The sequence below is a fragment of the Pyrus communis genome, chromosome 4 (assembly GCF_041283825.1).
Source record: "Pyrus communis isolate YQ-2024b chromosome 4, ASM4128382v1, whole genome shotgun sequence".
In the NCBI taxonomy this organism is placed as follows: domain Eukaryota; kingdom Viridiplantae; phylum Streptophyta; class Magnoliopsida; order Rosales; family Rosaceae; genus Pyrus; species Pyrus communis.
In genome coordinates, this window is record NC_142568.1 from 6,012,059 (window position 1) to 6,036,112 (window position 24,054).

General features: G+C 36.3%; 1 protein-coding gene and 3 pseudogenes across 3 annotated transcripts; 3 read left to right on the top strand and 1 right to left on the bottom strand.

The window, feature by feature from the left end:
* Positions 1-359: 359 nt before the first annotated feature.
* Positions 360-1,374, top strand: LOC148697366 (uncharacterized; annotated as a pseudogene).
* A 300-nt stretch (positions 1,375-1,674) lies between these two features.
* LOC148697367 (uncharacterized) lies at positions 1,675-4,909 on the bottom strand (annotated as a pseudogene).
* Positions 4,910-5,253: 344 nt separating this feature from the next.
* SAY1 (Ubiquitin-like superfamily protein) lies at positions 5,254-10,455 on the top strand. 2 transcript variants are annotated; one of them, XM_068461883.2, is made up of 11 exons: positions 5,254-5,797; positions 6,797-6,867; positions 6,973-7,561; positions 7,661-7,741; positions 7,816-7,931; positions 8,002-8,212; positions 8,326-8,526; positions 8,605-8,736; positions 9,721-9,864; positions 9,949-10,005; positions 10,163-10,455. In XM_068461883.2, exons 1-11 carry the CDS (start codon positions 5,714-5,716, stop codon positions 10,268-10,270), a joined length of 1,794 nt encoding a protein of 597 aa, XP_068317984.2. In that variant the 5' UTR covers positions 5,254-5,713; the 3' UTR covers positions 10,271-10,455. The 2 variants fall into 2 exon arrangements, with proteins under 2 accessions (XP_068317984.2, XP_068317983.2); XM_068461882.2 differs by having other exon boundaries at positions 5,257-5,797; positions 8,002-8,224.
* Positions 10,456-15,941: 5,486 nt separating this feature from the next.
* LOC137723566 (scarecrow-like protein 28 pseudogene) lies at positions 15,942-19,209 on the top strand (annotated as a pseudogene). The gene has a single exon (XR_015961523.1). The product of XR_015961523.1 is annotated as a scarecrow-like protein 28 pseudogene (transcript).
* Positions 19,210-24,054: the final 4,845 nt, after the last annotated feature.

Consider the following 24,054-nt stretch of genomic DNA (forward strand, 5'->3'; position numbering starts at 1 on the left):
TTAATTGAATAAAAATTAAAAAAAAATTGTAAAAAATTCAAAAAAAAATCTGAATTTTTTTTTAAAAAAAATTGCTTTTACTTTTCTATAAATACCTTCTCATTATCATCTACCTTACACAACAATTTCATATTTTCTCAACTACTTTCAATCACATTCCTTTCTTTGTCTCAAAGTTTGAATCCATTTTTTTTCAACAAAATGACCACTGGTGCAGGTAAGAATTGGTCGCTTCTTGAAGATGTTGCGTTGTGTACTAGCTGGGTTGAAGTTGCTCATAGTTCGCTTACGGGTAATGAGATGGAGTTGCGAGAAATATGGAGTGTTATTGATACCAATTATCTTGAGAAAATTGGTGGGAAAAGAACCAAAGAATCGATGTCCAGTCGTTGGAAATTACTTAGCCAATCGTTTAGTACGTGGAGAGACGCCTTGGCACAAGCTAGTAGTAATATTCGAAGTGGGGAAAATTACTCGGATCAGGTAACAATATATTATTTATTTGATACCCAAATTTACATTATAATTATTTGTTTGTATTATTTATTTGTTACCTACATAATTTATTATTTATTGTTTGTATTATTTATTTGTTACCTACTTACATTATAATTATGTTGTTTGTATTATTTATTTGTTACTTATTTTCATTATAATAATTTCTTCTCTCGCATTGTGTAGGAACTTCAAGCACAAGCTTGGTACGCTGCCAAAACCAAAAGCAAAAATAAATCATTCAACCGGTGGGAATGTAGGAATATTTTCAAAGATTGTCCTAAATTTAGAGTTGTGTCAGTCGGTCCAGAAGTGCACATGAACAGCACCCCTCTACACTCTACATCCGATCATGTCTCGCATGTTCATGAAGATGATGCAGAAGAATTGCCCGAAACGCCCCTCCCTGAACAAGCGTCGGGTTCGACCCGTTATCCAATTAGGCCTCAAGGTAAGAAGGCTTCAAAGAGAAAAGGTAGTGCTTCCAAGAATGATTATGCAAAGTTCATGGAAGAACTTACTCGCCAAGGTGAATTGACATTGGCGAGGGAACTGGCAAAATATGAGGCTGATAAGGCTAGAGAGGACGCAAAACCTGCAACTATCGAGAGAGAATTTCAGGCTAATGAGAGAGAAAGAGAGCTACTTAGGCAAGAAATGGAACATGTTAGAGAAGAAAGACGGGCTCAACGAGATTGTGAGATTATGAACACGCCTTTAGAAGGGAAGTCTTCAAATTCTAAATTTTTTTGGAAGTCAGAAAAAGCGGATGTGGCGTGAAGGAGACGTGCAAAAGAAGCGATAGCAAACCAAGATGGTCCTAGCACCACAAGAGAAGATCATCCTAGCACCACAAATTGGTTAAGTGATGATGAATAGAGTAGTTTTTGTAGTCGGAGCCCATAATTTTCCAATCACTTTGGGTTGTAATTTATTATTTATTGTTTGTATTATTTATGTTGTTTCCAATTTATTAAATATTTATTCAAATTAATTTGGTAAGTTATTTATACTAAGAGAATATTTATTGAAATGACAAAAACACACCAAATAAAATTACATAAGCATACGGAATAATTAAAAACTCACTAAAAAAATTACATAAACATACCAAATAATAAAACACACCAAATAAAATAACATAAACATACCAAATTCAAAAAAACACACTACATGAACTTAATTATCTTCAGCTTGTTTCAATGTCCACTGGTGCTCTATCAAGTCAATTTGCCGGGCATTGTGCATGTCTGGCATTTGAAATGCAGTATATCGTTGAATGAGCCTTTCATTGTAACGTCCATCCCTTTGTAATGGCTCATGTTGCACGGGCTCATCGGTGGCGTCATGAGCACAATATATACGTGTTCTTGAATTGTTCATCGTGTCTTGCTCATATTCATCAACGGCTTCATAATCGTACTCATCTTCCACAATCATGTTGTGAAGAATGATGCACGTCATCATGATGGATCGAAGTGACTCTACATCAAATAATCTGGCAGCACTCCTGACGATCGCTCAGAGAGCTTGGAGGATACCGAAACAACGCTCCACATCCTTCCTGCACCCCTTTTGATAGCTTGCAAAGTGTTTTTCCTTTGCACTTCGCGGACGTGGCACTGTTTTGACAAATGTTGACCATCGCGGGTAAATGCCATCAGCTAGGTAGTATGGCCCGTCGTACATATATCCGTTGACCTCATACATGACTTTTGGTGCCTTTCCTTACAGGACATTGTTGAACGTTAGGGATTGGGTAAGGACGTTGATGTCATTTTGAGCTCCCGGGACCCCGAAAAAGGTGTGCCAAATTCATGTATCAAAAGATGTCACCGCCTCCAGAATGATACTTTTTGCTCTTTTTCTGTCCCCATAAGCGCCTTGCCATGTACTTGGATAGTTTTTCCACGTTCAGTGCATACAATTAATGCTTCTAATCATCCCAGGAAAACCACACATCTCGGCCTTCTTCAACAGCCGTTCCAAGTCCATGTTTGTAGGTTTGTGGAGGTACTCAGCGGTGTAGATAAATTCGATTGCTCCGCAAAACCTCATCAGGGACTTAAGAATGGTTGATTTCCCTATCCTCGTTATCTTATCCACTTGGTCTGCAGATGCTCCATATGCAAGCATCCGCAAGGCAGCAGTAATTTTTTGCTCAGGCAGTAGACCCATAGCACCAAAAGCATCTTTCTTTTGCACAAAGTAAGAATCATGGTTGCAAACAACAATCATGATTTTGTTGAACAAATGTCGTTCTATTCTGAAACGACGTCTAAAGTACGTATCAAGGAATGTACTATTAGAAACAAAATAATTATCCAAGAGTTCCATACCTCGTCGTTGCCTGCTTCTATCAAGGTTTCCGGAATGGCTGGGCTTGCAGATCTGAGCCATAACTTGGATGACTCGACGGGAATGTGAGGCTCTGCCCATTCTTTCTTCGTCATCTCTCCTTCTACGCTCATCATCCTCTTCCCTCTCATTTTTTGCCCCCTGGTGATTGAACATTGCTTCTGATTGGTTAAACAATTCTTCCTCTTCCTGATCGAGTTCCCACATCATCCTTGAGGAAGAAGAAGATATTGTAAGAAAGAAGCATAAACTATGAATAATGATACAAATTTTTGTGAAGAAGGAAGCAGAAAATATGAATAATGATAGAGATCTTGAGAAAATTGGTGTGAGATTTGTGAGGATGGATGGTGAATTATATGGAGGATTCAGAAAGGATTAGGTTGTACATAATGCCACGTGGCATGCCGTCATTCGTTAAAAATCTGATGAAAATCTATCCTCAAAGATTGTGAATAGATTATGACACGTGGCATGCCGTTATTTGTTAAAAATCTGATGGAAATCTATCCTGAAAGATTGTGAACAGATTATGACACGTGACGCGACGTGATTGGTTAATAATCTTATCAGAAATCCATCACCAATAATTGTATTTTCGAATAATGACACGTGGTATAACGAGTACGATTAAAAAATTTATCGGAAATCCATCCCCAATAATTGTCTTTTCGGATTTTATGATAAGTGGCGCAACGACAACGATTAAAAATCTTATCCGAAATTACAAATAAAATTATTTTGTATTATTTAATAATACTTTGGATAATGACACGTGGCGCAACGAGAACGATTAAAAATCTTATCCGATATTACAATTACAATTATTTTGTATTATTTTATAAATAAAAAAAATACTAATATTTTATTGCCTATTGCCATGACTATTGAAGTGTAACGGTGGAGATGCAAATGCTATTGCCAGGGCTATTACTGTTCATTAAGGGCAGTTACTGTTCATTAGGTGAATTGAATAGTGTATACCCTGGGGGGAGGGCTCCAACGCTGGAGTTGCTCTTAAACATGTAACAATGGTAATCATTTTGTGTTGTTTGCCCTACCTTTAACACAGTATTGTTTTTGTCATGGTATTAACAACGTAAACAAGGTTTGGAATATCAATCATTTGAGCATAAAATTTCACAAAATACCGATTGGTATTTCATAACCACATTGTAGTATTATTTATATAATCTATATTTATTGAAAAAAAATCATTGATTCACATGAATTTACACTATTTAATATTCGTCTCATCAAGTGGTACACAATTATAATACAAAATATAGTCTTGGTAGTATTTTCATGAAGCGATTGTGTGATTTATGGGAGTTTGACTTAGAATATCCTTCTATAAAATAGAGATTCTGTGCAACTAGACATATACTCTTCTTAGTAATTCTCTTTTCTAACACATGTGGTTTATGATATATGTACACAAAATCTCCTCAAATAATTAGAGTTTTGGTACAACTGGACATACTGTTTTATCTATTTGTTTGATAAACAATATGATAATTATATTAAGTTCTTTAAATTGCGAGAATAGGGATTTAAACTTACTGCTAAGGATGAAGCACACTGCTCTAGCTAACACCACATGCAATATTATTTCCTTTATCATTTTACTACTAAATCTTAGGATCGTTTGATTACCATTTTGTTTTTCAGTTTTTAGATTTTGGTTTTCACTTTTCACTTTTTTGAAAATTGAGAACTAAAATCTTGTTTGTAAGTACTTTAAGTTTTATTTTTAAAAAGAAAATTGAAAATCAAAAAGCGAAAAACTCAAGGGAGTAGTTTTTAGTTTTTTTTTTTTTTTTTTGAAAACTGAAAGTAATGACCAAACAATATTTCAGTTTTTAAATTTTTTAAAAAGTGAAAACAAAAAATAAAAACTGTAAACGAAATAGTTATTAAACGGTCCCTTAAATGGTCATAACGGCGATTCAACTTACCTTTTCTTCTTATATTGGAACGAGTTTAATTGTTACATATTTTAATCAAAACTTAACGTCCAACTCTACCTTCCAACTAAGCTAAAAGCCTTTGACATTGTCTTATATGAGTTGTGCTCTTATAGCACAATTATTTAAAGGTAGAGCTATTCACACAACATTTTTTACTTTTAATATATTCTTTTAATTTTTTACTATCAGATCGAATGAATTGAAGAAGATCAACGAACATAAATTAACGAAGGTATGTGGAAGATAAAAATGAATGTGTGGATAACACAACACTTATTTAATAGTGGTGAGAGTATTAAACTCAATTGAACTCAACCTTATTTTTTGAAAAAAGAAAAGAAAAAGAACTCACCCTTATTGAGCTGAAGTTTTTTCACGTACCGTGTAAATTTGATTCTAGCATTAAAATTAAACTCAAAATTTTCGATCCACTGATTTCGAGCTTTTGAGATTTGAAGTTTTTCCTCTCATTGCCTTTTTCTTCTTTTCTAAAAGAAAAAGCCTCATCCCTAGTATGCAAATTGACGATCAAACCCTAGTCGATGTGTCCTTTACAGCCTGCTTAGACAACAAGTTATCCAGGCGTGATCGTGGTGATGTGTCCCCCGATGCTTTACCCTCCAAAGAGAGAGACGTAGAAGACTGGAGAAGGACGACCGAAAAGCACTTCCATAGTTTCGAAATCCCTAATAAACTCTCATCCAAACGCGGCCTTAGTTCCCCTTCTATGAGTCTATATGCATAAACACATAAAATACAGCCCATTTTTTTCCACACAAAAATATCTCTTTACTAATTTATTTACTACCATCTCTCCGGAACAAAATTAGACTCATAAAACCCACAGACACTGAGAATCCGACCTCCAAAAAATTGCTTCAAGTTCTTCCATGGCGAGGCCTAATCAGCAAGCAATCGAGACCTTCATCAGCATCACCGGCGCTTCCGAAGCCATAGCCGTGCAAAAGCTGGAGGTAATTTCTTCAAGTTCCGAATTCAATTTCTGAGGTTTTGATCGGAATCGCCGAATTGTTTCTCGATTTCTAGGGTAATGTTGCTATTAGGGTTTTTACTGCACTGGGCAATGAATTTTAATCGGGAATTTTTTGTTGGGCAGTGTTTGGATTGATCTTTTATTATGAATTTTTGAAATTTGGATGTGGACTTTAGTTTGTTGGGATGGTGTTTTTTGGCTTGAGTTTAATGGTATGTTGAGATAAAGTGTCGATTTAGTTGGGATGCTATTTGATTGTATTATTCATCAACTACTGTTGTGCTAAAGTTAATGAAAAATTATACTTAAATAGTGGGCTCTTTCATTTTGGAAATCTAAGGTAGAAAGGGAGTTGCTTGCGCTACTCGTTTGATCACGAAAGTAATTGAATATTTTTGTTAGGGTTGTGAATGGATAGAGTGGGTAGAGGAATAGATGGATTTTCTTAGCACAGTGAGATTACCATTGTACGGTTAAAGAATTAGTTTTCGATTTGACTGGTTCAATGCTAGAAATATGGGTACTCGGGGTAGCGAACAGTTGGTTATATGTTTGATAAAAAGTTGGAGGTGTTGTGAATGCACTGGTACCTCAACAACTTTTTGGGTGTTGAAAAGTCGGGCCAAGTGTCTCTGATTAGAACCCTTGAAGCATAAATTTTCCACTGAATGTATCTTGTTGTATCTATGGTACAACTGTTTTTTCTTGGAGTTGTGATGGATTTACCTCAATGCTTTCTGGTGAGAAAAACTCACTTCAGCATCATCTGATACAACTTTCTTATGATCTCCCAACCACCATTACAAAAGAACTATTTAGCTTCTTATTTGAGTAGGTTTGTGTTTTAGTCTCTTGGATTTTTTAGGGAGCTCTTTCCTATTTGACTTAATAGACAACTAAGTCGAAAAATGAATAAATAAAAATAATCTTTGTTATTATTTCTCATAGATATTCTTCTGTTGTCTTTGCTTGCAATTAGGAGCATGGTGGCGATCTCAATGCAGCTGCGAATGCTTACTTTACTGAAGGAGATAGAAGCACATCGGTGAAGTATGCTTTTCATCTGCTGTTGCTCATTATTAAATATTTAGTATGACATATCATCAGCTATTGGATGATGTCTCCAGCTTAACATTTATGACTTTTCATGTCCAGTGCGCATGATACACCTGTTTCAGCTCAAGATGATTTTATGGATATCGATGATCCGGTTCCAGTTCGATCTCGGAGAGATCCTCTATCGCTTCTATCTGCAACCGGTGATGTGAATCCCTTTTCTAGTCTTAATCCAGAGTTTGGTAGAACCATATTTGATAGTGGTACACATTTTACAAACCGTACACCATTTGTTACTCATCCAAGAGAGGTGAGGGAGATCCCCATTGAAGTCAAAGATGGCGATCATCCATCTGGCCATTCTGGCCATGCTCCTATCATTGATGATGTCACTGGAACAGAGGAGGCAGAAGGCCAAGGTATCCCTGGCACTGTTATAATCGATGAGGAAGATGATGACGATATTCAAGCTGCCGCAGCTGTTCAGGCTGGGGAAAGGAGTGGACCGCAAGATATCTCTTCAGGTGATGGATATCATCACCGAAATTTTGGACCTAGTGCTCCTCGATTTGATGATCCGCAGGATTATAGCAATGATATTGAAGAAGAAATGATTCGAGCTGCAATCGAGGCTTCAAAACGGGAAGTTGAAGAAAACCAACCAAATCAACAATTTGGTGCTCCAAGTGTATGTGACAATAGCCTACAGCTGTTGAGTTGGACCTTGTGTTAATGGTATATAGACTAAGTGATTGTCTTTGTATTGATTCTCTTCTTGATCTCACAGTTTGATGAAAATGGACCTCAGCAAAGGCCGCCTCAGCTAGAGGATCCCGAACTTGCACATGCAGTTTCTTTGTCACTGAAGGTTTGCTTTCCTTTGTTTTTTTAATTCTCCTTGTTGGTATCCATATTATATCGTTTAACATGAACTGAGTCCAGGCAGCAGAGCAAGAGAAAGCATTGCATGGCCAGGGGCAAAATGTTGGCTTATCAGATATTGGGGCTTCTAAGGCAGCAGAGGTGGAGCTGGAAAATTTAGCAGCACCAAATGGAAGGTATATATCTTGTGTTGCTATTGGAGTGTTATACACGTTTTTCCTGATGAGGGTGGTTTGGGTGAATTAGGTTGGAGGCAGGAAGTTCATCCATCCAAGAAGAAACTGAAGATCTGGAGGAGCAGCCTCTTGTCAGACACAGGTCCAGGCGCATGTCTTCTGGCTCTGTGGAGACTGCAAAAGAAGTTGGAGCTGATGAGCATAGTGCACCTTCAAGTCCTGAAGAGCAGGATATGGGTAATCATCCTCGGCACAATGGCGGTGTCTTCCCTTCAGATGAGGTATCTTCCCTTGTAAGTTATTAGAATTTCTGAATGACTCTGAAATTTTTGTTAATTAATCATATTGGTAAATGTTTACACCAATTAATTTGGCCTTGTTTTTGTAATTGAAGTGGGGAGGAATTTCTTCAGAGGAGCACGACGAAGCAGTGATGCTTGAGGCTGCAATGTTTGGTGGAATTCCTGAAGGGACTGGATATCGCCTTCCCTACACACCACATCATTTTATGCGCCCTGACAGTTCATACGTCCGGCCATCACCTCGTCCTCCTTCACCCTCTCTTACAGCGCAGCGGTTGATACGTGAACAACAGGTTTGAATACCGGAAATAATGTCTGAAAGTTGGCCACCAAAAGTGGTGTGACTGGTTGTACTAACTTGATACATGCAGGACGATGAATATCTTGCATCACTTCAAGCTGACAGAGAAAAAGAATTGAAGGCTATTGAGGAAGCTGAAGCTCGTCGTGAAGAAGACAGACTAAAAGAGGAAGAGTCTCAAAGGAAAATCGAGGAGGAGCAGGTACTATATGTACACACACACACATGTTCGCTTAGATTTAGATTATTTGGTGCTGGTTATGTTACTCCCTCTGTCTTTTTCTGTGTATATCCCTCTTGCAAAGATTGTTCATCATTTATATTTCCTTCTAAATTAATCTAATTAGCAGTATTTTGTATGGTTAAGTAACTCAGCTCTAAACACTACCATTTTTCTCCATTCATTTATTTTAATTTGTTTTCTGAGTTCTCTGAAAAGTGGCTCTACTCCGTATGTGGCATTTTAACATTTTCTTTACTATCCTATTTTTCTTTTATTTTCAAACTTTTATTCTGAAGTCTCAACATTTGAAAAGTTCACCACTCTTACTTTTTGTGTTTCTGTTCTTCATTTTTGAAATTGAAAAATGATAAGAAGTGGGAGTTTTAGAATGAATGAGTATTCTGAAATTTCGGATGGGAATGAATGGAGCCACTTCTCTATAAATATTTGTAGGATTTTTGCCAATAAAATTTCAAGCTTTTTGACATTTGAGATGGAAAATGACTAGTAGTTTGTAATCCAATGAATTATATAGTATTTCTGTATTTTGAAGCCAGCCGGAATTAGGTATTACGGTTTATTATGGAGACTGAATCAAAGAAATTAATGGAAAAGAATTAGTTTACTTTTATGTAATAGAAGACTACTAATTTAAGCATTTTGGAACTTCTGGTTTTCGTCCATGGCTTTAGTGTTAGTTTTTGTTTTGATATGAATATGATTGACCCTTTTCTAATCAGATGGGATTACAATTCCCAAATATGGTGGGCAGTTAGTACTGTAATGTGAAAAATGTGCATTCACCGCTTATGTTTGTATGTACTGAGACATAATTGGGCCCTGCTTACATTTCTTTCAGACACTAGCGCATTCCTCGTCATCAGTAGTGTGTAACTCATTTTTTTGGTTAGTTCTACTTTCAAAGTTGCTGATATCTTTATTCTCTATGATCCTTCCTTGCAGGAATTGGAGAGACAATTAGCAGCAAAAGAAGCTACTCTCCCTCAAGAACCAGCATCAGATGATGAGAATGCTGTAACCCTTCTGGTGCGAATGCCAGATGGCAGCCGCCACGGGCGTCGATTTCTCAGGACAGACAAGCTGCAGGTAAAATTTTGTGAATGTACATGTATTTAACTGAATCATCTCTTTGCCCATCCTCGCTAAACCAGAGTGTGATTCTGTTTGCAGTCTCTTTTCGACTTTATTGATATTGGCAGAAGGGTCAAACCCGGCTCTTACAGAGTGGTGAGTAATGTTTGCGTTTAATTGAATACCCATTTCACTTTCCGTAAGCCCATGTTATCAATCTTTGCAAATTATATCGATATTTAGTTGTTTTCGTGGAGAAAATAGAACAAAACTGCATTTGAATGCTGTCAATACTAAGCATCTTGGTAAACAGGTGAGGCCATTCCCCAGGCGCGCTTTTAGCGATGGAGAAAGTGCATTGACGTTGAATGAACTCGGGCTTACCAGCAAACAAGAAGCTTTGTTTTTGGAGTCGATATAGCAGGTGGCTCCAAAATGTAGAAAGATAGAACAGTTTCATTTGAGCCGCGTATATTGTTGAACGAAATCATGGTTTTCATTTGGCTTTTGGGGGGTGTTTGGATATGAAATGCTTCATACATGGATTTGAAGACATGGGCAGAATCAAATTTGAAAAGCAGAATAATTATGGTCATTTTATGTTTCTATCAGTGCCATTTTAGTTTAACGAGTTTCGGGGAATGTTTTCTGTTTATCCGTGGTTCGACTTTAGGTTGAACTTCGATCCTACGCGTTTGGTAGGGGTTCAATTAGATTGGGTCATCCTGAGTCAACCCGTGTCTAATTCGATTTCAAACTTGATTGAGCAGGTTAAAATGAAGTAAAAACCCGCTTAAAAGGCTAAACCCAACCCAATCTGAACCCGATAATCTATTGGGTTCGATTTGGCTGATGCACACATTACCTGTTTCATTTCATATTATGTGAGCTAGATACAAGTTTGGGAGAGCTATAGTTGAATGTTGTTTGCTTTTCATTTGAAGATAAACGATAGTCACTTTTATGTTTTATTTGTTAAAACGTTGGTATTGTTTTGTCATTTAATTTCAACTTTGCATGGTTGAAATTTGAAAAATGCATTTGGCTTGTTTTCGGTATGAATGGAGATGTGTAAAATTGAATTTTAAATAGCTTTGCATTATTTGGTTCAAAATTTGAGATCTATCTTACGAAATAATGTGTTAAAAGATTGTATTTGATAAAATTACAAAACTCGAACCTAATCCAAATAAGCCCGAATCCAAATAAACCCGCATGAACCCAAACCTAATCGAAACCCGAATTAGGAATGTTGGGTTAGGATTGGGTTGACGATCTAGCCCGCCTAACGTGCCTGAGTTGCACCCCTAGCGTTTGGAAGTTGGAACGATGTGTTCTAATGTCGTTTTCTCGTAACTGCCGTTTTTTGCATGATCTTTCGTTGTGTCTATTCGTCCTCTGGATTTAAAGCTGCGGGAGCATTGATCATATAATGTTAAACGGCTACGGCATAAAGACACAATTTCTACTCTTAATTTGTATAAAATGAATTCCGACCACCCATCATTCAACCTAGGCATTAGGTCGGAACAAACCCTAGTTAGTCTAGTTGGCTCCTTAAACGTAGCAAGTACATTTGGATACTTGCAAATTTAAGATGTCAACAACTCATCAAAATATTCAGAAATTTTATGGTACTTCGCAGTATTTTGAATTTTATAACTATTATATTTTAATTTTTTTGTGTTTTTGATCAAAGATCACAGAGTTAAAATGTTCAGAACGTCGGATCCTTTTTAATGAAGACCATATAAAATATTTTCAAATTTGTTTTCATGTGCAAAAGGAGAAACGAATGCTAATATGCAAGATCCTGTTGGAACCTTTGGGTGTAGAGGCCGACCTTTGAATTTTATATTGTTAATACTTTAAAAGGAGAGTAATTTGTACAGTACGAGACGTCATAGTAATGTTATACCCGTATCATCGAAGTCACTCACCTTGGAGGTGAGGCACCGCCGTTTGATTTAATTTCGTTTTCTTTGTTAACTGTGCAACCGAATCCTCCGGAAAGAAGAAAGTAGAAAGTTGAAAGGGCAAACGGTAAAGAAATATGGTCACAAAACAAGAGACATTGGACTTTTGGGTGCAGAGGAGGAATATTATCGTTTTGGTGAGATTCGTTTTCGGTGCTGTCAATGATATACGTTATATTTTACAGCATCCTTGGACTACTACTTTAACCGTCTTTTTACACTTTTGACGTTTTTCGTTTCAAATCAAAAGAGTTGGCAGAATTATTATGGCCTCTATACCAATACCTAATTGGAGGATTGGAGGCGGATTGTCTGCCCTCCTGTTTGGATGTCGTTCTCATCTCTTCCTATTTGTGCGGTCACGGTTAAATCACGTCAATATTTTATATTCTTATTGTTTTTTGTCTTATTATCTCTATAAAAAAATCAATATAAAATGTTGACGTGGCTTAACCGTGACCGCATAAAATAGGAGGGGAAGAGAAGGGCATCCAAATTGGAGGGCGGACACTATATGGTTGTAATTCCATTCACTTCAGGATTTTTCATTATGACGGAAACATAAATGGTACACCACATGTTTTTATATAAATGGTGAGAAATTTTATTTTTTAAGTTATTAACTTTTTAACACATATCCTACCATTTATATAGTAACACGTATTATACCATTCCGTGTAGACCTGACATTCATGTTGTGTGTCTCGTGTTCGTGTCGTTTTCGTGTCATACCCGATAACTTAACAAGTCTTGTCGTGTAATACCCGTTAAAATAAATGGGTAATATGACTCGACCCGAAATCAACCCGTTAATATTTTTAGGTAATATGACCCGACCCGTTACCCCGTTAAGAAAGATATATTTCAAATCAATAAAAATGAAAATGAAAAACATAATTTGACCCAAAAAAATGTAAAACATACTACTAAATTAGTATATACATATTAAATTTCGGAGTTGACCCTCTCATGAAAATTGTAAAACTTTTCATTACGAGTGATTACATTTTTCACACTTCTACAATAATTATTATTAATTTTGCACTCAAATAAAAAACATTGTTCATGAGATTTGGAGGGTTTTAAAAATGTAAACGACCATGTAACCATCGTCTAAGTGTTGAGAATGTAATTATGAACGTTTATTATGCTTTCACATCTTTCAAATTTATACATTAATGATTATGAATTTTGTTTATTTTGAACTCCCTAAAAAATACTATTCATGAGAGTTTGTATGGTTTTAAAAATTCAAACGATCATATATCCATCCTCAAAGCGTAGAGGATGCAACTACGAGTGCTTTGTCTATAATATACTATAAAATAAATAAATAAAACTTAAATTTTAAAATTTATAGAGAATAATGATTAATAAACAATATATACATATTCATTATACCTATTATATTTTATAGTAAGTTTTTTTTAGCAGTTTAAAAAATTAAAATCATCAAAATAACTTTTTCCTTATCGGGTCGAAACAGGTTAGCCACGTGTCACTCTCGTGTAAACCTGTTAAGGACCCGTTATTAACGGGTTATTATCGTGTGACCCGATAATGATCCGATTAGTTATCGTATTAACCCGAAACTCGTTATTTTCATGTCGTATTAACAGGTCGTGTAAGAAATTGCCAGGTCTAATTCCGTCTACCAATCACACTATATCTCCCAATCCAGTTTGTAAGCATTTGGGGATTATCAATGATGTGGCATGGTAAAAGCCCAACCAAACTTCCCCCAACCCTAGCCTGGTACCTTTTCTATGCAAATGCAAGGGAAAGGGATCATCTCTGGATCCCTTCCTCTTAATCCACCAAATTATGGGATCCGTACCGTTGAAATTTGATCCAACAGCCACAAACAGGGGCCCATTTTAAAAATTATAATAACTTCATTCGTTTGATTGATTTTCAACGACACGGATTCCCTGATTTGGTGGATTAAGAGGAAGGCATCCGGATCCCTTTTCAAATGCAAGTGTCATTACTCTATCTCTCTCTCTCTCTCTCTCTCTCTCTCTCTCTCTCTCTCTCATCCCACCATATGAACCTTTTCTATGCAAATGCAAGGGAAATGGATCCTCTCCGGATTCCTTCCTCTTAATCCACCAAATCACGGGATCCATACCGTTGAAATTTGATCTAACAACTACAAACAGGAACCCACTTTAAAAATTATAATAACTTCAGCCGTTTGATCGATTTTCAACGACACGGATTTTCTGATTTGGTGGATTAGGAGGAAGGGATCCGGATCCCTTTGCAAATTCAAGTGTCATTACTCTCTCTCTCTCTCTCTCTCTCTCTCTCTCTCTCTCTCTCTCTCTCTCTCTCTCTCTCTCTCTCTCTCTCTCTCTCTCTCTCTCTCTCTCTCTCTCTCTCATCCCACCATATGAGTTTTGAAACATTACTCCTTTTATAAAAGTATCAGTCGATTTTCTCTTGAACTCGTACTAAGCTGCTAATTTAATCTCTTCAACTTTTATTTTAACTAATTACCTTAGTGAATTTATTTTATTAATAGCTGATTACCATCTTGCCGTTAGATTTTCCATTTTTTCATCTAATTTTTCGTTAAAATTTATCACGTACCAATTAGATTCCCCATGATTGTGGGTAAAACAGATGGTAAATTTGAAAATCTAATGGCATGGTGGTAAGCGGCTATTAATAAAATTTTATGGTAGTAATTGACTAAAATAAAAATTGAGTGAGTAAACTGGCAACTCGATACAAGTTCAGAGGAGAAATCAAAGAATACCTTCCTTTTATATAAGTTACTACATGAGAAAAACTTTCTTCACAGACGTGTAACAAGTTACTTTATAATGCTACAAATAGGTAGTTCAGTTAAGATTGGTAATTTAGATATCTAACATAAGAATGCTACACGTTAAGGGATTTAAGATAATGTATTATTCATCGTTATAATTCACATCTTATATATGATAACACAAAAACTCAAGGACAAACACCAACACTTATGAATAATTGAATATACGTTGATTGTCTAGTAGATATAGCATGTAGATTGACATGTTATAATTTAAACTCTTAAGCGTTATAGGATAATACTTGGATCCTCACCGTTGAAGAGTTCATTTTCTTGCTCAATGAAGTGGACGAATAATACTACAGCAATTGTCCTCTTGTTTTCAAACTCAATAATTCTTGGGTTCTATCTATTTTTTGCAATGTGAAAAGGCCATTCAACATTGAAATTAAGAGAACAGGTGGGGTATGAAAGTTAAAAGTCCATTTGGGGTATGAAAATTGGGTTCTAAGACTAAACGGTTAGAAACTAAGAATTGTCCTAATGTAAAATGTTTTGTTTGCAAGTGAGAATGCACATAAAGTTTACTACATAATCAAGTATTAATTAGACGTTGTTTTGGCAGTTTTTATCGTATGAATGTCGAAAAAGAATGTTAAAATTAGTTGGATGTGAGCACAAGATTGATTACTCGCCTTTGATGCTTGTAGGTTTGATTCACATGATTTAAAATTAGAAATCAATAATGCTTACATGAGAGGTTGTCAACAAGACTTCTCGTTGAAAGAAATTCTAAATTAGAATTTATTTTCCATATTAATATATTTCATAGATGTTAAAAACAATATGAATGCAAAAATGGAAGAAGTACACATGGCAGAAGCTTTGGCCACCACGTGTCAAAAATCTGCTTGGTCAGGACTCAGGGGGCCCTGAAAGAAGTTAAGGAAGTTAAAGTTTAATTTCCACTTAACTTAATTAAGTATGGTTTAACAGTTTAAACCATACTTAATTAAGTTAAGTGGAAATTAAACAGAATCCAAATATAAAAAAAACCTCAATGATGATTGTACCTGAACGGTCGAGTGAAGTGCAGGCAGGAGGAAAGCAGGCACAGGCACGTGCGCCCTACGTGTCCACACACCCCCATTTCCGTACACCAAACCCTCTTCCCCCCCCCCCCCCCAACGGTCATATTTCACCGACAACCCCCAACGGTCATATACCCCATCTCTCTCCGCCGTCGGATCTCAATCACACGGCCCACAAATCCCAACTCCCCCCTCGGCCTTTTTCCAACACCCTTTTCACTGCTCTTTGCCCTCCATTTTTTTCACACAATTTGCAAAATTAAATAAAAAATTCCATGATCGAGACAGTCATGGAGATTGTCTAGAGAGAGAGAGAGAGAGAGAGAGAGAGAACCAAAAGCCCTGTTAATATATAAAAACACAAGTGTTCTATGGTTTTCGGTTCTTTTGGGTAGAGAGAGAGTGACAGAGAACGAGGAGAGAGAGAGAGAGAGTAACAGAGAGAGGAGAGAGAGAGAGTGACAGAGAGAGCTGCTTGATCTTCATCTTTTTCACGCATGCAAGCTTAAAGGGTTTTTGGGTTCTGCTTCAGCCATGGTGTTGTTCTCCATGGGGGATTCAAATGCTGGTCTGGGCCTCAAAGTTTCTCGGAGTTTGATCATCCGCCATGTATGTATCTGCATTACTCCATATCACTCCGTTCTTTTCTCCATGGTGATCCATAATCAAATCTTTTCTTCTTCCCAATGAGCTTTCTTTGAACGTTTCGGAATCCGATGATCTTGTTGTTGTAGGAATTTATAAAAATTCTTTGATTCTTTGATTTGGGTTTGGAATTTTTTAGCATAATCTCTTCTTTGTTGCATTAAAAAAATACACATATAGGAAAAACAGCACTTATACACAAACACCATTTGATTGATTTATTCACTCATCGGATTCCTATTTGTTGATTTTTTCACACACTCACTCACTCACATAGTTTATCTCTCTGGATTTTCTCTTTTAATCTCACACATTCATTCAAAAGTTCATACATTTTTCGAAAACCCGAAAGGAAGAAGAGATAGCTAGGGAGATCAAAAAAGAAATTGAAACAAAAAACATTGGGTGGGTGGATCTTTAGCTGCACAGAAATTAACCAAAGATTACCAAAAGAAAATTGAAAAAAAATTAGGAAGATCATAGAATATGTTGGCTGGGTGCTCTAGTTCCACATTGTTGTCACCAAGGCATAGATTGAGGAGTGAAGCAGCAGCCCAGTTACAAGCTTGCAGTTTCCAGCTACCATCGATGAGCACGCAGAGATTGGACTTACCATGCAGTTTTCCCCGCAAGGACACCTCAAGGTCGCAACCCATTAGGCCTGTGGGGCTTTCGGTTGAGAAATCGATCGATTCGAAGGCGGGCGGTTGTTCTCTAAAGCAGAGCATCCGGCTCCCTCCTCTGGCTACCAGCGGTCCTGTGACGGCAACAGCGGCGTTAGTGGAGACAGGGAAGGAGAATCATGATCAGTTTTGGGGGGAGAAGAAGAGAGGGAAGAGGTTCGCGGAGCCGGTGGATGATGATGAGTCTTTCAGAAAAAGGGCAAAGAGGAAAAGGGGTTGTGGGGATAATGGCGGTGACGGCGAAGGCGGTGGTGGTTTGAGTTTAGGCCAATTGGGTGGTGGGAATTTTTGGTTTCAGCCTGGCTTCCATCTCCCTCCAACGACTCAGCCTCCGTTCTCTCTGACATGTTCAGGGGATGAAGACAGGGTTTGTTATGTTCCGGCAGAGGAGATTTCGCAGCCTCTTCCGTTGTCGAACAATCCTTGGTTGGACTCAATTGTGACTGAGATTACTGACTTGGGGAAGAAGGATGGCGGCGGCGAGGCTAGCCGTGGACTGGTGGGGGAAGGATCAGGAGGGTCGAGTACTTCGTCGGAGAGCCAGAGCTTGGCTTTGAGGGTAAATGAGAGTGCCTCCGAACACGACACAGGTAACGGTACTCGGAATCCTTATGTCCCACATGGAGGAGCAGGGGTTGTGGCAGAGGAGGAGGAGGATGATGAGAGTGAGGCAGAGCATCTAGGGTTTGAGCTTGTCAGCTTGCTTACAGCTTGTGTGGAGGCAATTGGGTTGAAGAACATTGCAGCAATCAACCATTTTATAGCTAAGTTGGGGGAGCTTGCTTCGCCGAAAGGAAGTGCTATAAGCCGGCTTTCTGCTTATTACACTGAGGCATTATCTCTGAGAGTCACAAGGCTTTGGCCTCATGTGTTTCAGATCAATGCTCCTCGAAAGTTTGATCGAAGGGATGAGGACTCTGGGATTGAGCTGAGGCTTCTAAACCAGGTTAGCCCAATTCCAAAATTTGTTCATTTCACTTCAAATGAGATACTGCTGAGAGCTTTTGAAGGGAAGGACAGGGTTCACATCATAGATTTCGACATCAAGCAAGGGCTGCAGTGGCCCAGTTTGTTCCAGAGTTTGGCGTCGAGGACCAATCCTCCGAGCCATGTTAGGATCACAGGGATAGGGGAGTCGAAGCAAGAGCTCAACGAGACGGGAGATAGGCTTGCTGGATTTGCTGGGGCACTGAACCTACCTTTTGAGTTCCACCCGGTTGTGGATAGGTTGGAGGATGTGAGGCTTTGGATGCTTCATGTCAAGGAGCATGAGAGTGTGGCTGTGAATTGTGTTTTCCAACTGCACAAGACGCTTTATGACGCAACAGGAGGAGCGCTGAGGGATTTTTTGGGACTCATTCGAAGTACAAACCCAACAATAGTCCTTATGGCAGAGCAAGAGGCCGAGCACAATGAGTCCAAGTTGGAGACAAGAGTCTCCAACTCATTGAAGTACTACTCTGCCATCTTTGACTCGATCGGTTCTAGTCTTCCCTTGGAGAGCCAGGCCAGGATCAAAGTAGAGGAGATGTTTGCACAAGAAATTAGGAACATCATTGCTTGTGAAGGAAGCGACAGGCTGGAGAGGCACGAGAGCTTTGAGAAGTGGAGGAAGTTGATGGAGCAAGAAGGGTTTCGATGCGTTGGGATAACGGAGAGGGAAATGCTTCAGAGCCAGTTTCTGTTAAAGATGTATGCTAGTGAGAATTACACCGTGAAGAAGCAAGAGAAAGACGGAGCAGCAGAAGCACTTACTCTAAGTTGGATGGATCAGCCTCTTTACACAGTCTCAGCATGGACACCAGTTGATGCAGCAGGCAGCTCGTCATCATTTTCGCAACCAAGTTAAATAGCCGTGGATTTTAGTTTCTTCGTACACAATACAGTCACTTTTGATTCCATTGTTGCATACAGAAAAAAGGGATACAGAATTCTTTGTATGTAGGGGAAATCTGTCACGAGTATTCATTCATTCTTTTGTTGCAGATAAATCTTCGTCCGATAGTGTCAGAATCATTTGTTTTGTAAGAATTACAGCAGTTGTAGGTTGATATTTGATTTCAATTCTTTGCAGTCCATGTTATTGTTAGTATTCAGAGTCAATCCAATTTCTGTTTATTCTTTGATTCTTTATGTAATGTTCAAATTCTTTATTAAATAAGTCAAGTGAAGTGAAGTCACATTATCTATTTGATTGGTCATTTGTTCTACTTTGTATTAATGGATCATGTAGCTGAAAATTCCATTGTTATATATGATATGGCCGTTCATCTCTCTCTCTCTCTCTCTCTCTCTCTCTCTCTCTCTCTTTCCCTCCTTCTCCCTCTATGCATTTGTTAGTCTGCATTTACAAACAGTGGTTATGTGCAGATATTATCAGAAAATGGAAGAAAAGTCTGTTTAAATTCAACTATTTGCATTCATTTCTAATGTTTTAATTCAAGTCTCGAAATCCATAAGCATCTCTTAAGGGAAAGATTGCGTTCGCACGCAATTTTGGCAAGTCGTTTTTGGAGCAAGTTGTCAAGCGTTTTTTGCTCTCGTGACAGTCATGCTCAAAGAGAAGATCAAAAGAACATTGGACAATTTCTCATGTGTAATAATAGAGATATGCTATCCACACATTCTTTTTTACTTCTCACACACCCCTTGTTAATTTCTGTCCGTTGATATTTTTCATTCATCTTATCCAACGGCCGAAAACTAAAAAGATGTGAGAGAAGTAAAAAAAGATGTGTGGATATTACATCACTAATAATAAAATGCATACAGGCCCCTACATGAATACGGCAGCAACCGGCACATACTTCAGGAGTGACAGTGTCATACGTACAAAAAGTGACCAGTAATATCTCGAGTCTCAACTACTCCAAAACAAAATGCTTGAAGGCACCATGTTTTGATGTGAAAATTTGGTAATAAGAATGGACAAGTGGGCCCAAGAAAACAATTGGATTGGGTTTTTCTTGGTTGAGCATGCATGAGCTTTCACATTTGGTAGCTTAAATTGTTTTGTTTGGTTCAAGTTTTCAAGTCATCTTCAAATGTTACCGTCAGTATGTCATTATATATTTGATGTTAGAGAGATCATCTTTTTAATATTTAAATCATCTGACACTTCTTTTGAAATTCACAAATTTCCAGCCATCAACAACATTGTTTATCACTTTATACGATATCATGATGCCGTTATGTTATAGAATAATATAGAATTAAAATAAGTTATCTAGGATTAGAATAATATAATTATAATTTGATCTTAGTCTCCTCTTTCGTTGTCTATAGCGGACCATGCTAAATTAATACGAAACCGAACTTAGCACCGCCCGGTGGAACAATAGCTAGGGAAATTTTATTCATTATAAGTTAAAATCTGTGGGGACGTGAAAGTAAAATAATTTTATATCGGTGAAAGAAAAAATCTTGCAAAAGCTGATAAGAGATTGGGTTATTCCCATATTACTAATTGATTTTATGATGAATCTCAACTTTCTTCAAACTCAACATAATTTGCCCCCTATTATATAGTGGAACAAAAAATCTCACCTAGGTAAAGTTTTGATGCTTACTTTAGTAGTAGTTAATTGCCTCTATTTGACTATAGCGTCCCTGCTCCAAAGCACATGCACGTAGATGTAAGTTGGATACTACTTGTGTATTGATTTCAATTCATATTTGTAACTAGTTGTATATTTATCGTGTGACTATTACAGACGAATTGTTCCGTTTTATCTGAATTGCTCTGTAGATATTCTATCGTTTATAATCATGAATAAAACATTTGATGCTGACAGCCTCCAAATGCAGAAAAGAAACCTAAATTTGAGCCACAAGGTTGTTGATTTGATCATTTTCATGACATTGTTGTATGGCACCGGCCAGGGTTATAATATCAATACAAAGTTGGAAGAACAATTTGCTGGAGAGATGGCCCCTCCTCCTTAGATTTACCGCTAATGTCGATATCAAGACCTAAATTTGGCGGTGTCAATTTGTTCAAGTTGTTGTCAATTATTCATCTTCATTGTCTTCTTCCTCTTCATCCTCGTTAGTACAGCAATGCATGTGATGGTTGCCATGACATCCTCGACAATGATTTGGGGCTCTTCCTGTAACATAAAACGGCTATAAATCTAATTAGTATATAGATTAATGCTACGCTATCATAATGGCACTTGTACTTGGTATCTAGATATCAAGTACTGTAGTAGGTACGCCTGTACGTACCATTCTCTGAAAATCGAAACCTTCTGTGGTAAATGTGTAATGATCTCGATGGGAAAGGAATGCATGCACGTTAGGTATTTTTGTTCTCTATTAGGGTTCTTAACTAATAAAATAACTATAAGTTAAGTTCCACCATTCAACCATAGAAAACTAATTATATAATTCTACACATATATATAGAAGATATTTAGGTCTTACATACTCCACACGATCCTCAACAACAATTCTAGTTAGAGTTAACTCGATGACATACTTAAAAGAGTAATAATTTTGGCATTCTCTTTGACACTTCAGATGAACACTTCATGATTTTCATGCATTTCGAGTAAAGATTGCTAGAAGCTAAGCTACTAGTGTCAAAATTATAGCTAACTTCAAATTAGCGACATTGGCAAATATTAACGACATTGTCAATCAAACATTGACAACATATAGATAAAATTCTGAAAAGTGATTATTTTAGCTATTGAAATTTGTATGTAGATTTTCATATTTAACATCAGGGAAACCCCATATATTGATTAATATTCATTATACTCTCTTGACACGCTCCGACATAATTTTACACTATGTTTGGGTGAAGAAATTTAAGATTATTAAGGAATTTAAAAATGATGGAAATTGAAATGACGAAATTTTATTTTCTAGAATTTATAAATTTTCTTGTTTGGTTAACCTAAAAGAACAATGGAATTGAATACGGAATTTGTTATTTTTAAACTCTCAATCATAGAAATTGAGAAATGACACCTATTTACATGGAATTTGAACTTGGGATTTGGAGGTCCCAAATTCCAAGTTTTTTGTCCATGCGGAAATTCTAAATTTCTTTGTTTATGAATCCAAACAAGAGAATTTGTGCCTATCAATTTATAAATTCTGACTTTTACCAAAATTCCATGTTTATTTCTCTTATCCAAACATAGTGTGGGAAAATTAGAATGCCCTACATCTTTTCTATAGTTGTTAGATTAAACATTCATCCCTTTTAAAGATTTGATTAAGGTGCTTTGATCAATTGCCACCTCAATAATTTTCTATTTATTTAATTTCCATGTCATTAATTTAAATGCATTTATATAGAGGCATAAGGTAGCTTAGCAACTAATTGCCTATAACATAGGAATTTAATTTCGTCAATCCCTTACTACGCATTAAATGATATTTTTTTAATAAAATAAAATAAAAAATTAATTAACTAATTCCTCATTACCTTATTATCAGTATTTAAAAAAAAATTCTCTTTCTATTAAAAATGTCTCAATAAAAAGTCTTCAATACATATTTTTTCACGTATACATATATAAAAAAATATACTTAAAACTTATGGTACATTTGAGAACAAAAGTATCGACTTTTGGTACGTTTAGATTTCAAATGTACCGAGAAATCAAATGTACCAAAAATTCAAATGTACGATAAAACCAAATGTACCCATTGTTATGTAACCCTTTTGGTACGTTTAGATTTCAAATATACAGAGAAACCAAATGTGCCCATTGTCAAGTAACCCTTTTGGTACATTTAGATTCCAAATGTACCAAATGACCAAATGAACAAAAAATCACAAATGTACCACAAAACCAAATGTCCCTATTAGATAACTCTTTTGGTACATTTACATTCCAAATGTACCGAGAAATACAAAAAATCAAATCCACTATAAAACTAAATGTGTCCATATTATAGGTGATTAGACGTAACTATGTAATCAAACAAATCTTTATTATGTGTTGGGTCTTCTAAATAATAAAATCTGACAATTTTTTATATAAATATTCTACTATATTCACACAAAAAAAAAGTAAAATTATAACAAACAATAAAAAATAAAAAAAAAAGCATAGAGATGGATAATAAATGCATAAATATAGGGATAATAGGAAAAGAAAAAGAAAAAAAAAACGAAATGTCTAGGAAAAGTCATGAAAAACTAAAATTCTAAACAAAATTGAACTTATGTGAAAAACTGAAATTAATAACCAAAATTTTAGGAAAATGTTTGATCAAATTTTCAAAAGAAATGTATGTTTAGTCTAAAAAATTTAAAAACGAGACGCTTATATCAAAACGCCCCTTCTTAATCCCATTTTTTCAGAGAAGACAATTGAAATGATTAATCTAAACATGTGGTTTCTACCAAAAAAAAAAAAAAAAAAAAAAAAAAAAAGAAGAAGCTAAACATGTGGTTAGTTATATTTCTGGTTTATCGCTCAGATCTTTGGTTATAAGCAGGATATTTATGTGTACTCCATACTAATTTTAATTATCCAAGCATGTGATTATTGATTAATATTTGTTGTTGTTTGTTGATTAATTTCTTAGTTTTACTAATTTTAATTATCCGAGCATGTGATTATTGATTAATATTTGTTGTTGTTTGTTGATTAATTTCTTAGTTTCTATCTTTCTACTGCATATGTCTTGACCTAGTTAATTATGCCAACTTTGCCAATTTTGATAACTTTTTTGGTAGGTGGTCTTCAGTCTTCACTACAGCTTCAATTAACTTTCGGACAAATCTTTTTTTTTTTTTTTTTTTTGGTTGGAAATCAGACAAGTCTTAATTTGGTATAGAATTTAAACAGTTATTCTACTTATAGCTGAGTAAGCTCCTTTCCAAGTGGAATTCGGTCCAACTCTAATTAATGGTTTGTTTAGAAGTGATTACAGGAGGACTAGCACGTTTTGTATACTTCTTCATAAAATCACTTTAAATAATTTAGTGGAAAAAATGTTTGTGGATATAAATTTTTGTATCTTCTCCCTGCAAAATAATAATACCTAAGATTAAGGTCAAAAGTCTC

Bases quoted from the DNA above. Each gene is read 5' to 3' on its own strand.
- SAY1 (XM_068461882.2), top strand. From the start codon at position 5,714: ATGGCGAGGCCTAATCAGCAAGCAATCGAGACCTTCATCAGCATCACC. The intron at 8,225-8,325 runs GTAAGTTATTAG...TTGTAATTGAAG, and splicing joins CAGATGAGGTATCTTCCCTT to TGGGGAGGAATTTCTTCAGA. The intron at 8,527-8,604 runs GTTTGAATACCG...TGATACATGCAG, and splicing joins GGTTGATACGTGAACAACAG to GACGATGAATATCTTGCATC.